Source organism: Crotalus tigris, unplaced genomic scaffold (assembly GCF_016545835.1).
Source record: "Crotalus tigris isolate CLP2741 ecotype Arizona unplaced genomic scaffold, ASM1654583v1 scf7180000024278.498577, whole genome shotgun sequence".
NCBI lineage: Eukaryota > Metazoa > Chordata > Lepidosauria > Squamata > Viperidae > Crotalus > Crotalus tigris.
The window spans coordinates 313,871-331,485 of NW_024100450.1; the positions used below are offsets into that span (position 1 = coordinate 313,871).

The 17,615-nt window shown below is 38.8% G+C and overlaps 1 protein-coding gene across 3 annotated transcripts in view; it reads right to left on the reverse strand.

The window, feature by feature from the left end:
• LOC120299110 (leucine zipper protein 2-like) overlaps positions 1–17,615 on the reverse strand; it is a 179,038-nt gene that overhangs the window by 11,451 nt on the left and 149,972 nt on the right. For all 3 annotated transcript variants that reach the window (XM_039323559.1, XM_039323558.1, XM_039323560.1), the window contains one exon: positions 12,083–12,172. In XM_039323559.1, the coding sequence (XP_039179493.1) occupies positions 12,083–12,172 (90 nt within the window). The remainder of the gene's footprint in view (positions 1–12,082; positions 12,173–17,615) is intronic.

Here is a 17,615-nt window from a genome sequence, read left to right on the forward strand (position 1 = left end):
CTTGCAGCACCTGTTCCAGTAGAGTCTGTAAGCTACGCAGACCTGAAGAAGCTGATGAAAGAGCACTTCCACCCCAAGGTGTCCGTTATCTCATGGCGCCACACCTTCGAGCAGAGGGATCAACGGTCCGGTGAAACAGCCAAGGAATACATCGCCGCGCTACGGAAGGCCGCCAAGCCCTGCGAGTTCAAGGACCTCGAGGAACGACTGAGGGACCGATTCGTGTGCGGGTTAAGGCATCGAGAGCTACAACAGAGACTTTTCGCTAAGGAAGAATTATCCTTCCAAGACGCCTTAAGGGAAGTCACCGCAGAAGAAGCAGCAGGCGGCGCCATCAAAAACATGCGGCCGATCAGAAACAGTGCAGAGGGTGCGTCCGTGCACCAGGAAGACGTCCAACGAAACTCCGAGGAGGATCCGGACGAGGAAGTCGACCGTCTACACCCCGCGAAGGAAGAGAACCAGAAGGGAAGCTCTTCGGCTCCGCTCAAGTGCATCGGCTGTGGAGGTCGCCACAGGAGAACCGACTGCAAGTTCCGCTCCGCTACCTGCCGGGCATGCGGCAAACAAGGGCACATTGCAGCTGTGTGTCTGAGCCGACGAAAGGCACAACCCCAAGAAGAACGCCTGAAAGGTACCAGATTCCCCAGCCAGAATAGGGTAGGGTTTTGCGCTTCGCGAAGAAGCATCTGTAGAACAGGCACACACAAGCCCATGAAGAAAAAGCTGTCACTCAACGTGAAGCTACAAGGGGTTCCATTATCTATGGAACTAGACACAGGGTCTGCCCTGTCCATCATTTCATTGCATACATTTAGGAAGATTTGTTCCAGAAGTGGGTCTAAGGCCAAGTTAAGGCCTTCTGATATTGTATTAACAGATTTTCAGAACTCAAGAGTGTGTGTTAAGGGGGAGGCCACCCTTAACGTGCAATACAAGAGTTTTGAAGGTCCACTAGACTTATTAGTAGTAGGGGGTGAACGAACGAGTCTCATAGGACTCGATTGGTTTGAGGCCCTGGGGATACACGTCACAGGACTCAACAGCTTACAAACACTCGACCTACAGGAAGTCTGCAAAGAATTTGCAGATGTTTTCAGCCCCCAGCTGGGCACATTCAAAGGACCACCTGTGTCCTTAAAGCTAGACCCCACTGTCACTCCCATTAGGATTAAAGCAAGAAGGGTCCCTTTTGCTTTAAAAAGTAAGATTGACACTGAACTAGACAAACTAATCCAACAGGGAATCCTAGAACCTGTTGATTCCAGCCCGTGGGAGACCCCCATTGTCACGCCTCTAAAGGCAAATGGGGACATTCGCATTTGTGCTGATTACAAATGCACACTCAATAAGGCATTGCAGCAACATGCCTATCCTGTTCCTGTGGTCAGTCACATCCTGGCCTCTCTCAAGGGGGGGCGTGTTTTTGCAAAGCTTGACCTAGCTCAAGCATATCAACAGCTGCCTGTTGATGATGATGCTGCCATAGCTCAGACCATTGTGACCCACAGGGGAGCCTTTAAAGTAAAAAGGCTACAGTTTGGAGTAAATGTCGCTCCTGGGATTTTCCAAAGCGTAATGGAAAACACACTACGAGGTATACCAGGGGTCTGCCCCTACTTTGACGATGTCTTGATTGCAGGAGACTCCACACACATTCTAGCTGAAAGACTTAGGGCTGTCCTGTTAAGATTCAGGGAATCAGGCCTCAAGCTCAGAAAAGACAAATGCAAGATCGGGGTGCCTTCTACTGAATTTCTGGGATTCAAAATTGATGCTGCTGGGATTCATCCTGCTGAATCCAAACTAACTGCTATTTTAGAAGCACCCAGGCCAAAGTCTAAGGCCGAACTTCAGGCCTTCCTAGGCCTCCTGAATTTCTACAATTCTTTTCTTCCACATAAAGCTAGTGTAGCTGAGCCTCTTCACAGGCTACTAGACAAACAAGCTGTGTGGCTGTGGTCACAAGCACATGAGGCTTGCTTTAAAGAAGTCAAGGCCTTGCTCACTTCTAACAGTGTTCTTGCACATTTCAACGAGTCTCTTCCTGTGTGCATCGCTTGTGATGCATCCCCCTACGGGGTTGGAGCTGTCCTGAGTCACCTCAGGTCTGATGGAACTCAGGTTCCTATTGCATACTACTCCAGAACACTGTCTTCTGCCGAGCGCAACTACGCTCAGATAGACAGGGAGGCTCTGGCTGTTGTTGCTGGAATTAAAAAATTCCACGATTTTCTATATGGCAGGCAATTCACGGTCTTCACTGACCATAAGCCTCTGCTGGGACTGTTTACCACACGTAAGCAGACTCCCCACATCATTTCCCCTAGAATGCTTAGGTGGTCTATTTTCTTGTCTGCATATGATTTTTCATTACTCCACAAGCCTGGGAAAGAAATGGGCCATGCTGATGGCCTCAGTAGGTTGCCTCTGCCAGTAGTAGAAGCTGACCCCGCGCCAGCTGTCAACATTCTATCAATCCAAGCCTTGCCCGAGCTCCCTCTTAGTGCCAGGGATGTTACCGCTGAAACGGGTACAGATCACACACTTTCACGTGTCCGCTCCTGGGTCCTGTCCGGGTGGCCTGAGCACTGCCCTAGTCCTGAGTTTCAGAGTTTCTGGTCCAAAAGAAACGAACTGTCCCTTTCTCAGGGTTGTCTGCTTTGGGGAAACAGAGTTGTCATTCCCACCTCAATGAGGACTAGGGTCTTAGAATCCCTCCACGAGGGTCATCCTGGCATTGTCCGTATGAAGGCTCTTGCACGAAGCCACTTGTGGTGGCCTGCTTTAGATAAAGATATTGAGGCTAAGGTGCACGCATGCCACCTGTGCCAACGATCTCGCCCAGAGATGCCCCAAGCTCCTGTGCATAGATGGGAGGAAACACAGTCCCCATGGTCTAGGGTGCACATTGACTACGCTGGGCCCTTTCAGGGCCAGTTCTTCTTGGTCCTTGTTGACAGCCATTCAAAATGGCTTGAGGTTGTGCCTGTCTCATCCACCACCACTGCAAAGACTATTCAGGTACTGAGGGGGATTTTTGCTGCACACGGGCTGCCAGATGTCATTGTGTCGACAACGGCCCTCAATTCACCTCCTCCGAATTCCAAGCTTTCTTACAGGCAAACCTGATTCGTCATGCCACGTCTGCTTTTCACCCGTCCACCAACGGTATGGCTGAACGCATGGTGCGCATCGCAAAGGACGCCTTGAAGAGACTCACCTACGGGGACTGGCATCACAGGTTGGCTGACTTTCTCCTTTCTTATCGCACCACACCGTCCACTTCTACAGGGAGAAGTCCAGCTGAACTTCGTTGGGGGCGCCAACTTACTACTAGACTTGACCGGTTGCATCCGGACAGACTGCCTTCATCTACCTCACATCCTAGGGCACCTAGACAACTACTTGTGGGTGCCCCGGTTTGGGCTCGCAATTACGGGCCTGGTCATACATGGGTCCCCGCTTCTGTGTCCAGGATCACAGGTCCTCTCTCCTACGAGGTTGCCCTGGACAACGGTCGTGTCCTACGTCGGCACATCGACCAACTTCGCTCTAGGCGAGACTTTTCTGCTGAGACTCCTGGGTCTTTTCCAGGGGGGGAGGGGGACCCTTTGGAGCAAAGGGAAGGGCAAGAGTTACTGCCCATCTCCACTGAGGGAGCCACAAACGGCCCATCCCAGGGTTCCGCGAGAGCTCCGAACAAGAATTCCATGAGCTTACCTAACTACCAGGCATCCACGCCTACTCCAGCCAGGGAGTCACCCCGGGGGCATACTCACGTTCCACACACGTCACACAGCACTCCAGTCACGGAGGATACCCGGGGGCATCCCAACAAATCATTCCCCGCAAGAAGCTGGCACACAATCCCCAAAGTTGGCCTGACCTTACCCCAAATCCTACAGGGGGTCAAACATACACAGAGCTAGTCGAGGAACCAAGTCCCGACTACAACAACCCTAGCACAAATCAGGGAACACCTGAGTTTTGGGAAAGTACAGAAACCCACACGAGCCCGAACACAGAATGGGGTTCAGGGAATGGACAGCCTCCTGACAGGTCTTGGACTGACCTAGGAGGTCCTACAGAGACGCCCAGCAGCGGCTATCACTTCAAGGGGCCCGAGGGTCTACAGCTAGGCAGGTCAACCAGGTCACAAAGCAACAGAAGCCCTGGCCTGACGAGCCCGGTGGGCAAGCGAGCAGGCCAGGCATTGGGGCACAGTCCTTGGAAGACACCAGGGCACAATAGAGAGAAAAGGCTCACGCCTCCCTCCAGTCAGGGGACTTATGCCAGTAATCCAGAGCTAAGAAGGTCACAGAGAGCAAAGAAATCTCCCAAGTACCTAGAAGACTACATAACATTGCTGGCAAAGCAAAAGCCAGTAAACAGTGGGAACACTGGGGAGCAAAAATGTCATATAAAATAAATGTTGTATGTTGGTAGTAGTTTTAGCCCGGGGGAAAGGGGTGTTATGTCCCGAGCCTTTGCAAACGGCTCGGGCGTTTGCAGGCAGTCCCGGGCAGGTGCAAAGCTGCCCGGGACCAGACAGGCTGTCGCCAGCGCCGTGCGCATGCGCGGGTGCTGGCGCGGGAAAAGTAACCCATTTACCCGGGAGTTGCCTATATAAGAGGCTGTGAGGCGTTTGGGCGAGGCTGAAGCCATCTTCCTGTAAGCTGAACGCTGAATAAAAGAAACTGAGAACTCCAGCTGCTTCTCGTGTCTGCTTTCCCGCCAAGGACGCAACAAAAACTATCGGTTTTAATGCGTAATGGCATAGCGAGGAAATCTAATATAAGATACACACACAAATACACGTACATGACTTTTCCACAGTTTTCATATTGAGACATGAATGTCAGGGAGTTAGGATCAAAACAGAGTCAAATGATGTAATGAAACATATGCATCAGTCTGCAAATAATATATTTCCTTCACTTCACGTCAGAATTGTTTCAAATAAAATGAGTTCTCTCTCTCTCTCTCTCTCTCTTATCTCTCTCATCTATCTATGAGAGAAAGAGAGAGAGAGAGAGAGAGAGAGAGAGAGAGAGAGAGAGAGAGAGATTTGGGCTGCCCTAATTTGGCAATCACACCTAGATGACATTTGATTCTATCTCTCCTTTTCATCTGAACCAGGAAAAGCAATTAATTTTTTATTAGTGCTTCTGGGCTGCATAGACTGGATGAAGGAACCAATGGCTTTACACTGAATCTCCAGAAGTCAGAAATTCTCTTAACCTCAATGCTTGATGGGATGGTACTACCCTAAGGACATATAATTTGAGTGATCTTAGATATTATACTGTCACTGGAGATGTGGATAATTACTGAGGACATTTATGCAGCTGGCTGGTTGACTTTAGGTCAGTCACTCTGTCTCTCTGCCCACTATGTCCTGCTTGGTTGACAAGCTGTTTTGTTGGTTCCTGTTGCAATGAATGGTTCAATGCTTGATTGATCTGGGAAAAAAGGGACTCTGCCCTTGCAGAGGAAAAAAAAAGAAGAATCTATGCAAAATGTTTGCCAGTATAGAAGAGTATGTAGATTTCCTTGAAGAAGGAATGGAAGAATAGTTTGATAAACACCAACATAGCCCTGAAAGGGATGAGGAGATGAGAAAGAAACTCAAGATTACTCTACCTTGATTTTCTTTTGTAAAAAAGGGTGAAGAGAGACAATAAAAATAATGTTATCATACTTTGCAATAACAGAGTTCCAGTACTCTTTATGGAGCTTATTTTCTGACCTGGTTTGCCTCATAAAGAATAGAATAATAACTTTATTGTCACTTTGAATGTACACTAAATAGCGTACATTAAAATGAAATTTCATTGTATACAGCTCTCAAAGGGTCACCACCTCCAATATACACTACATTAATATGACTAAAATAAATATATAAATAAATAATTATGCATATACCCCCTATATTATATGACACAGAGAAACAGCACAGTCTAGTTCGGATGTATACATGTACATGGTGAGAAAAACGAATTTTGCGAGTTTATCAGATGGATGGCATAGAGAACAAAGCTATTACAGAATCGGGTAGTCCTGCTAGAAATACTCCTCAGAGGGGAACATCAGAAACAAACCGTAAAGTGGGTGTGTGGGGGTCTCTAACAATGCTTTGAGTTCTAAGCACATAGTGCTTATAAGCAACATCCTGAATATCTGGAGCAAGCTTCCTATGATCTTCTTGGCTGTCCTAACCATCTCTGTAAAGATGATAGCTAGTGAGTTTTAATGGTGTGATTTTACTATTACATTATTTTCATTGTGTGATTTTATTGCTCAAAATATACTTATTTATTTCTTAATTTAGAAACACCACACAGGGTGGCATTTCTAAATTAAGAAATAAATAAGTTTCTATGCATTCACTGTATAAAATATAATTATATATTATTTTATTGTATTGGATATTCTATGCCTAAGGTTACTCACTGGATTACATTAATTGAGTGTGTGTGTGTGTGTGTGTGTGTGTGTGTATGTGTTTGTCTATTGTCATTTGTTTCTGTAATCATACCATGTTGGTTACATTGATAGTGTCTATGTGCATACTACTGTGTTAGATAGTGTCACTGAAGAAATCAAGTATAAGCAGATTAGTGGTAGGTCTCAGTCAAATGGCATTTGCAAAAGATTACTGGTACCTTTGTGAGCCTTGTACAAATTGTCTGTCATAGCAATTTTTACAATCAATAGCTGATGTAACTTGAACACTTCTACACTAATTTCTATAAACTTTGGCCTACTTTCCATCTCCCACCAATGATTTACCTGTATTGTCAATTTCATCTCATTCTCATGAAAAGTTCCAAAATTAACAATCACATTTTAAAGGTGTGTAGTTCCAAAGCCCTGCTCTGATTTTTAAAATAGAATTTCCCATTGCTTGTCCCTTCAAAATTGGTTAAAATTCATACTCATTTTGTAAAAAAAAAAAATTCTACATAGTATTAAGCATTTCTCTTTTCCAATACCAGATCATAGAATAGGAGATCAATATTGTTCCTAATTATAATTCAACCATCGGGGTTAGTCAGCTACTCCCAGTTAATGCAAGGTCTTAGTATGCATGAAAGCCATAATCAAACAGTCATGGATGTGAAAACTTTCCTCTGCAATGAAGGAAAAAAAAAACTCCACAAGGTTCCAACATAATTTAAACAACATTAGTAGGGCTCTAGTTTCCATAATACCTGGTAACCAAACCCTGTGTTGTTTTATGACATTCTAACTCAGAATTATTTCTTTAGGAATGTCAGTTATATTTATTTTGCATATGATGCTAATATTAGTTATCAGTCATTATTAAAATACAGTAGATTGGCTCTAAAAAAGAACAACCTAAGTGGGCAAAATTGATTGATGCTGAATCTCTGCTTAATATGCAAAAGCTTTTTTAAAATAAAATATAATCATGATTCAATATAATTATTCCTATTATGCAGAAAGAAATAAAAGAAAAACCCTGAAAATCATAAAGAGAGATATTAAAATAGCTATAGCAAACAGGAGCATAGCTTCTGCTTAAAAGTAATTCCTCCTTGGTCAGTTTACCATGCACTTTGATCAGCAAAAGTACCTGGGTACACAAAACTCAAATGATGAAATATGCAGCTTGATCAGTAAAATATGTAAAAATTCAACCATTCCCAAAGATAGCTCAGTCAGTGAATTAAACAGGAAAGCTGGCAAGGTACACAACTGGGACCATAAATTATGAAAGTGGATTACTCAAGTATGCATCTTCATTAAAAGAATTTGTGAGGGAAAAAATCAGAATCGTAAAATCACATGCTTCTTGACAATTACACTGTGCAATTGGAGCTTTAAATTGTAACAGTGGGACTACAAAGATATTCAACTAAACCAGCGAAGCAAGTTTTTGTTTAGAAAAACTGTATGCTACAGACAAGGATCATCTCAGTAATTGGTTTATTTTATCAATGATAACTATTAGATAAAAATGGAATATGTGTAACAAGTAGGAATGTTTGTAGTTCATTATAAATAGGATTGAAAAAAAACAAGAAAAAAAATCTTGACTCAGGAATTGGGCTTATTTAAATCTCTCTCTTTGAAGCTAAGTAGTGAAATAAGTCAAGAGAAATGCATTGATTTATCTGAACTTGATGATTTATATCAAAATAGCCAATCAATGTGAAAATTTACCTCAATCAGTCTAAAATTGAGGGAATCAATAATCTAAACACATAATATGGGATAACTGGATATCAAGCCTAATATTTTGAGATTGTTTTCACTGAAAACAACATATATAATATTAGAATATATATTCTAGTAATCTCAAATGCCAAACTCTAGGAGAATTTGAGAGAAAATAATCTCAAAATATGAGGCGTGATGTCGGATTATCCCATATTATTTGTTTAGATTATTGATTCCCTCGATTTAGTCTGATTGGAGTGAATTTTCACATTGCTTGGCTTTTTTCAAATAAATCATCATATTCAGATACATCAATGCATTTCCCCTGGCTTATTTCACTACATATACATATCTTTATTAATTTTTTATAAATAAGTCAAGGTGGCAAACATATCTTTCTATTTTCCCCACAGCAACTCTGTGAGGTGTGTCAGGCTGAGGGAGAGTTACTGGCCCAAAGTCACACAGCTGGCTTTCAGGCCTAAGGATTGGAAGTTACAGTTGGTGAGTCTCTGGTGCCTTAACCACCAGATTAATATTTTGCTTAAATACTTATATATGTCAGCCTTGCAGGGCAAACCAGATAGGAAACAAAACCCAATGAGCCAATTCTAGATTATTACAAAGCTATGTTAACAGAATGTTACAAGTCTGAAACCATACCTCTGCCATCCCCCACCGCCCACATCTCCTTTACAACCCAAGCAACTAGGGAAGGTTTCTTCTGAGCTTCTTGACTTGCCTACCATCCAGCTGCCGGCTATGCTGTCTCTAATCTGACTGCTCCATTGGTCATTCCACATACCTTACATTTTGTTTTATGCCATAAAGCATTATTTAAAAGCCACAATAGCTGTTCAGACATTATGCCAGGTGTAAATGAAATAAGCTGATTACTAAGGCTTGGTATGATGTGCAAACTCAATAAATGACCCCTTAGTTAATTTAAGGGATTATATGTCCTACCTAACAAAAGATTAATCACATTTTCTCTATGGTATCATGCTGACAAGAGGCTAATTGCAATAAATTGTAGCTAGCTTGGTTATGATAAATTTATTAATTTCAATCAATTACTTGAATGAATAAATACGGATTATGTTTTGTATGGATATAATTTAATTAGATTTTTAAAATATGGAATAGAATAATAAAATAGAATAGAAAAATGGGAACTTAAGATTTAAAACTCTCATAAAAATATTTTTGTTTGTACTTACAAACCTTTAATACAGCAATCAAGCATTAAATAAAACTAAAACATTTTACTTTTGCAAAGTTTGAAAAACTATGTGCTCAGTTTCAGACACTGAAGGATTTCAGCATGTATAGTATATGGAAAGGAAGGAAATACACACAGGGGCAAACCTGCTCCTTTGCAATAAAATGAGCCATATATTTTCAGCAGAGTATCATTTTATATAGTTTGGGCTCATTAATTACATATTATTTCTTTTTTCTTTCCCCACTGTACAACAGTTCCTTGTAGATCATTATTGGAAACAGAAGCTTAATGAGAAACGGTAGCTCTAAGAAATTCACACTTGGTGCTAAAGAGTAGTAATTTATTTTCACATCAAACCCCATGGAATTTATTTTGATTATTCCATTTGAATATGTTACTGAGTTCCTATGACTTTGTTTGTAACATGTCAAGCACAGAAAATAATGTAAAAGAACAGGAAAACATAGCCTATCTTACACAGGTGAAAAAACTTTATTTTATTTATATGTCTAGCCCAATTAGTTACTTAATTGGATGCTTTCAAAATAAGCTCATTTCCTGGTCATCTGCATAGACAAATGCTTGCCATCTCAATCGTCTATTGTAATAAGTATTATCTCTTCCAAGTGTATTCCTGTGATCATGATACTGTCCATTCATCTTACTAATTGTTTTCTTCTTTCTCAACTTGCCAGGAATACTATTTTTCTCCTAGTTCATTGTCCATTAGCACTACCTGCCTTAAGCATGTGAGTTCATCTTTTTTTCAATATCAATTAATTACTTTTTTTGCTGTGCACAGTGCTTGTAGTAATCACATTTGGATCCATAATTCAAAGGTATTTAGCTTCCATACTTTCTGTGTTTACCTTTCACAACCATACATAATTACTAGAAATACCATTGCTTTATCGTTTTGATCTTTATTATCAGAAAATGTCCTATTCGTCTTGATTTTGTCTGAGTTTGTTACTGTCTTCTTTCTCTAACACATATCTCCTTTTTATTTATTCATCATATTGATCATCTTTATTTTTGAACTGAAGAAATAAAACCAATTGTCACTTTAATTTCTTCACTATGAACTGTAAATTTCCTAAGCTTGATGGTTAACATTGGTCTAAGAAGAGACCCTTCACTGCTGTTGGCACTTGCACTGTGGAGGCGGACCCCAGTTCTCCTAACCTTCCAAAAAGGGCTCAAAATATGACTCTGTGGCCTTGCATGGGGGCTCAAAGGATCATGCAATCATGGGGCTGTTTAGTTCTATTAGTACAATCTTAACAGGGTTAAATTGCCTTTTTTGTCTCTTTGATTTTTTTAAATTTATAACTTTTGTAACTTTAGAATTTTAATTGTAAATTAATTTTAATATTTTAATGTTAATTTTATATACTTCTTTATATGCTGATAGTGTATTATATACTGCTCAGACCTCATGTTTCAGGGAGATAGGCATTTAGAAATAGGAAATATAAATAGATATAAAATAAACATTACTCTTACCTTCTTAATATTTAGCATTAATGCCCAAATTTCTACTTTCCACTTTAACTTTGAGAATGAATCTTCCAACTCTTCTTTACTTTCCAGTAACAAAACGGTGTTATTTTATTTATTTATTTGTTTAGCAAATTTATATGATCTCCCAATTTACACACAGATAACTCTTGTGATACTACACATTTAATTGCAGCTGTCATATATCCCCCTCCCCATTTTACCAATATTATATCTTTATATATAAGTAAACAGATATGGGAACAATTCAGAGCCTTATCTTACTCCCTTTCTTATTTTGAATCATTTGATTTCTCCAGATTCAGTTTATGGAATAATTATAGAAGTTGCCCAGAAAAATAATCAGTGTTCTGCCACTCTCATTAACCTTAATATATTTCATTTTCTGTCAGGATCTGAAGGTTCAAAACTCTGTTCACAGTTAACAGAGCAAAGGTCAATCTCCTTATATTGTTTTGCCTCTCTGTTATCCATCTTACATTAGTTATCTGATAATGTGTCTCTCTGCCTTTCTCTGAAATCTGTCTTGTTATTAGTCATTTTGTTCTCCATGTGTAATTCATTTTTTTTTCTTTATAAGATCTTAATTTTTTTCTTGCATGAGAAATTATTGCTATAGTTTAGTAATTTACACTTTCTCTTGCATCTCCCTTCTTTGTGCATTTGGAAAACCAGAAAAGACACACACCATCATTTCTGTTAATGTTACAGTATAAAGCTCTGTTATAGCTTGTTCTTTGCACCAGACACTTTCTATCATTGATGCACACATAAGCTTCAAGGTACGTTAAAAGGTAGCACACATTTTGAAAATAAGCAGATCTGCTGTGGTGAATTCACATGTGAATTTTCCAAGTGGACTGTAGCTAATTTGTAGTTAGATCACATCTTCTCTAGTTGCTTCATTCTCCTGAAAATCTTGCAAATCCTATTCATTAAGTACAGCCACAGAGAGAAAAAAACCCTATTACATCAAAAGGGACCTCTTTTGTAGCACCTGAATATCAAACATCTGTATTCATCTAATATAGAACTGTATGTCATATTTCCATGGTTAAAGTTAAATAGATATAGATCCATATATTTCATGGTTCACATATACTACAGATTAAATCTTGACTTCCAATCTAAATGGATTGCACTTACGTCTTTTGAGTTGCATTCTGTTGTGTTTTTATCGGTATCCACCTTTTTTGAAGAAACTTGAGGAATCTCTTTGCCTATAGGAATTCTTTGCTGGAAGATAAACAACACATGTGTCAACCTTTTTCCTGATTACAGTTGAAAACACTTACTTCCTGGAAATTGGAGTTCTATTATAAAGCTTTGCATTCAAACATTCAGTGGTACATTTTTTTTAAATGTCTTTGGATTGCTCCTGAGATATAGAAATGGAAGGAAACTTTCTCCCCTAATGTCTTCCTATCCCATTCTTGTATGGACTAGTATAAGTTACAGGGATTACATTAGGAAGGAGAAACACTATATATTGAATGGAAGTGTTTTCTATAATCTGAATAGTTTCTATTAGGTGACAGCAATGCTTTAGAAAGTTTCTACCATCCATACTTTCTTGGCCTATCATGGACATCTACCCAAAAGAACAGAAAGTCGTAGAATTCAAGTCAGGTTATACAATGTTAAACTTACCTACAACATTTGTATGTCTGTAGTAGTAATAAAAATACCTTTTGCCCCACTCTTCCACCTATGGATGTTTTTTTGGGGAAATTTCTTCATTTCCTCCATTTCTATGTCATTGCTGTCAGTAATTTTGCAAAATATGCTGCATTATTTGTCTTCTAAACAGAAATCCATAAGGTGGTTAAGGTAGAGACTAATAATAATAGAATCATTTATCGAGATGGGTGGCTATAGGAATCAAATTAATTAATTAAAATATGAAAACAGCATTGCATCATCATAACACAATCTGTGCATTTTATGAATGCCCTAAGGTACTATATAGATTTATGAAAGGGGTACAGCTTGCATTGCAATGTTACTTTTGTCATTTGACAAAAATATCAGATTCCCAAGGATAGCTTTACTTCTAGGCTCAGCTAGTGCAAAATGTTTATCCTCTTAGACTAAGTAGTAAAATCATATTTCTCAGAAGAATCTAAAATGTGTTTGTGGGGGGGAATCTTAAAAGGAAACTTAATTTTATTAATTCAGAATAGAGCTGGAAGAGACCTTGGAGGTCTTCTAGTCCAACCCTCTGGTCAAGCAGAAGACCTTATACCATTTCAGACAAGTGGCTGTCCAGTCTTTTCTTAAAAACCTCCAGTGATGAAGCAACCACTTCTTTTTTTTTTTAAGTTTTTAAAATATGTTCAAATCAGTTTATTTTAAACAGGCAGCAAAAGTAATAATTAATGGAGAAATAACCAATAGTTTCCAAATTCAAAAAGGTACAAGGCAAGGTTGTCCGTTATCGCCATTATTGTTTATACTATCCCTGGAGGTACTAATCAGAGTGATTCGGAAAGATGGACAGATCAAAGGATTAGAGATTAAGAAAGAAATGTTTAAAACGCAAGCCTTTGCAGATGATCTTGTCTTTATAATCGAAGAGCCACTACAATCGGGGACAAGATTGATGGAAGTATTGAGTAAATATGGGGAAATAGCAGGCCTAAAGATAAATAAAGAAAAAACCAAAATGCTTGTTAAGAATATGACTAAAATACAGAAAAACAAATTAGTTGATATAATAGGCATTCAGATTACGAATAAAATAAGATATTTAGGGATACAACTAACTGCTAGATGTGTTACACTTAAAAGAGACAATTATGATAGGTTAATGGAACAGATTAAAATTGATTTAGATACTTGGACCAACGTGCAACTCTCTTTTATGGGTAGAATTGCCGTAATCAAAATGAATGTCCTACCTAAAATTTTATTTTTGTTCCAATGTATACCCATAAAATTAGATAAGAAATTCTTTCAAAACTTTAACAAAACCATACACAAATTTATTTGGCAAGGAAAAAAAGCAAGGATTAAATTAAAATTATTGCAGGATGCGAAAGAAAGGGGTGGATTTGGCCTCCCAGACCTGGAAAAATATTATCAGGCCATAGTATTATTATGGGTGTGGTATTGGATATTATTGAAGAATAGGAGACTATTATGTCTGGAAGGTCACGATTTGCAGGTAGGATGGCATGCTATGTTATGGGATCAGAAATATAAAACACACACATATTTTCAAAGGCATTACATCAGATGAGCTCTAATTGACATATGGGTTAGAACTTGGCAACCAAATTATATACAAGTCCCCAGCTGGATTTCAATGCTAGAAATGCATATACACCCAAAGCTTATACAATTAGGAAAAATTATAACATATAAAAATGTACTAAGCAGCCACAACTTCTGAAGGCAAGCTGTTCCACTGGCTAATTGTCTTCACTGTTAGGATACTTCTCCTTAATTATGGGTTGCTTCTGATTCTGATTTACTGATGGAAAAATGACAATATTATTTTCCAAAGAGTCAAATAATAATAATAATAATATAATAATAATAATAATAATAATAATAATAATAATAATAGTAAAGTTGGAAGGGACCTTGGAGGTCATCTAGTCCAACCCCCTGCTCGGGCAGGAAACCCTACACCATTTCGGACAAATGGCTGTCCAGTCTCTTCTTAAAAACTTCCAGTGTTGGAGCATTTACTGCTTCTGGAGGCAAGCTGTTCCACTGATTAATTGTTCTCACTGTCAGGAAGTTTCTCCTTAGTTCTAGGTTGCTTCTCTCCTTGATTAGTTTCCACCCGCTGCTTCTTGTCCTGCCTTCAGGTGCTTTGGAAAATAGCTTAATCCCATAATAGAATATTTAATAACCACAACTTGTTTAACGTTACATATATCATTCTAGTTTTTATCCCTAGTGAAAAGCCACTTAGGATCTATAGCATTTTGAAAGAAACTTTTCTTCATAGCATTCTTGCTTCAAAAATTAACTGTTTAAAAAGCTGGGTTCTTCCTTTCCGTACCTTTCTCAACTGTACTTACATTAGCTTCTGCTTCCATGTTTCAAAGTTTGACTTAGAGAAAGTTAGATAGTCCAGAGCTAAAGTCATCTGTGCATCTGTATCCTACAAGTCATAAACTATAATACTGTATACATTAATGTGTTTCTATCTTCCAGGCTAAGTGCTTTTCTTCACTGGAGCCTTCAACTGCACAGGTTTCTATGTGTAAATTGGAAGCAAATGATTCAGTTTCTAGATTTCAATATTTTCCTCCACTTTGGCCATATTGAGACATTTTTTTCAGTTTTCTTGTTGGAATCCCAGTTATCATGGCCTTGAATTGGTGAATTCCCTTGCAACTGCTCATCCATCCACCCCTCTCCTCTTGCCAGCAAACCAAGCATCAATTTCTTTTCTTTCTGTGGAGAATATGTTTTCTGAAAACAAAGCAGTTTTCAAGTTCTGTCCATCACTTGGGAAAGAAAAGCAGATTTCTTCTCAATTTCATCTTATTGAAGCATGAACAAAGAAATAGCTACTGTAGTTCCTCTCCTGAATCTAATGGGGAAAAGCAAACTCACAAAGGTTTAGTCTTTCATGGCTGATAGACATGAAATGGTGGACTAAGGCAGACACTAGGGACAATCATCCTGGATGTGCCAGTAAAGGGAATAAAACTTTCTTTATGTGGAGCAAGAAAACTCAGAGTTAATTTTCACGGCAGGGTAAGGGGGAAAACCATCGTTCAATGGAAGAGAATCTATCTCTATCACTAGATAGTCTCTCCGTCTCTCTGTCTCTGTCTCTCTGTCTCTGTCTCTGTCTCTCTCTGTCTCTCTCTGTCTCTGTCTCTGTCTCTGTCTCTGTCTCTGTCTCTGTCTCTCTCTCTCTCTCTCTCTCTCTCTCTCTCTATATATATATATATATATATATATATATATATATATATGTGTGTGTGTGTGTGTGTGTGTGTGTGTGTGTGTGTGTGTGTGTGTGTAAATAGATAGATAGACAGATAGATGATAGATTAGATAGTATAGATAGATAGATAGATCTAATCTATCATCTATATAATCTATCTGTCTGCATATCTGTCTAGCTATCTCATTATCTAGCAATCTCAGGCTTGAGCTATGGAATCCTTGGTGCTCGCTGAACTTGGTTATTTGCATATAGATGGTTTATTACTTGTCAGCTCTCCTGGCTAAACCAGACGGGCAACACAATTCAATGAGCTAATTCTACTTTATTGTTTACAGAATCTTGCAACTCTGAAGGTACTTTTAATCACCTGATCAATCAGGACAGGTTCTTCTTAATTCTTTTTCCTCTGACCTTCTTAATTCTTTTTCCTCTGATCACTAATCCATTGGAGGCTCCTCTCTCTGTTTCCTACATAGCATCTTTTCCCTTGTCCCCCAAGCCCATCCATACATTCCATATCATTACCTAATTACATAATGTCATCATGTAACCTAGTTGGGTGGTGAGAATGGTGATGTTACTTAATTGGATAATTAAATATCTACAAGCAAACTACCAGGCTCAGAAAGAACCAAGAACTCCAAAGAACTATTCTCTCAAAATAGTAGTAGTCCATTCCCACCCCAGGCAAGCAAGAAGTTTGGATCAGCTCCATGGTAATATCTAGCACTTGCTGAAATCAATCCAGTTTATAAGGGCAAATTTGGCTGAATTAGGCATTTCTAACAAAATGCAATACTCTTTCATTTTAACCTTAAAACATATGATGATGACAATGATGAACCCGTTCACAGATGGGAAGTAATACCAAGTGTTCACAGAATGTGACAAAAATCTTGCATAGAAGGAGGATAATTGGGTAGGCAGATAGGTTTCAATATTTTCTTGACCCTAGATGGCTGTGAAAAAAAAACCAGCAAAGGTTTGAATCAAATCCTGGTTTAAAGAAAGCATATTAAGCCACTTTTGTTCCAGCTGACAGAACAAAGGAAAAGGATGGTAACTAAAGACTGTAGTGCAAGGAGTTAATATTAAGAGCCTCTTGCATTATGTAGTACTAGAATAAAATGTGAAGAAAGGTGATAAAAGCTAGTTATTTTCTTGGTAGATAATTCAGCACCTGAAAAGCCCACCCAATTAAAACTAAAATGTTAAAAATGAGAGCTTATCTCCAATATCCACTCTTCTCATAATGAAACAATACAAAGTTAATTAAAATGACTCTAAGAAAAAAGGAGAACATAGAGTTAGATAAATAATTTAAAAACACTGTAGGTTAGAATGTTCTTGGTTCTTGCTTCTTTTTATTGTTTTATGACTTCCGGTACAAGAATATTGACATTCAAAAGGTCATTTATTCTAAAGAATGAGAAACAGATTGCTTAATTTTAAAATATTAGTTTTGCATCTTTGAAAACAGGATTTACTTTTCTATATAATTTGAATTGTGTAGAGATTACACAATCTGATGGAGGGATCTGATTTAAAGTTCCAAAATGGCTGAATTTAACAAAATCACAGTGGAATATTTTAATCCTAAAAGTTGAAAACATTATCTGTTGCAGGAAAACTACAACTGTTTTTAACCCTTTTTCCTAACAAAATTGGAAGAAATTCTAGAGCATTAGGAAGCCACCCATATCTAATAGAATTCAGTGAAGGAATTTTTAGTTATGGTCTTTAAAACTAATATTCCTTATA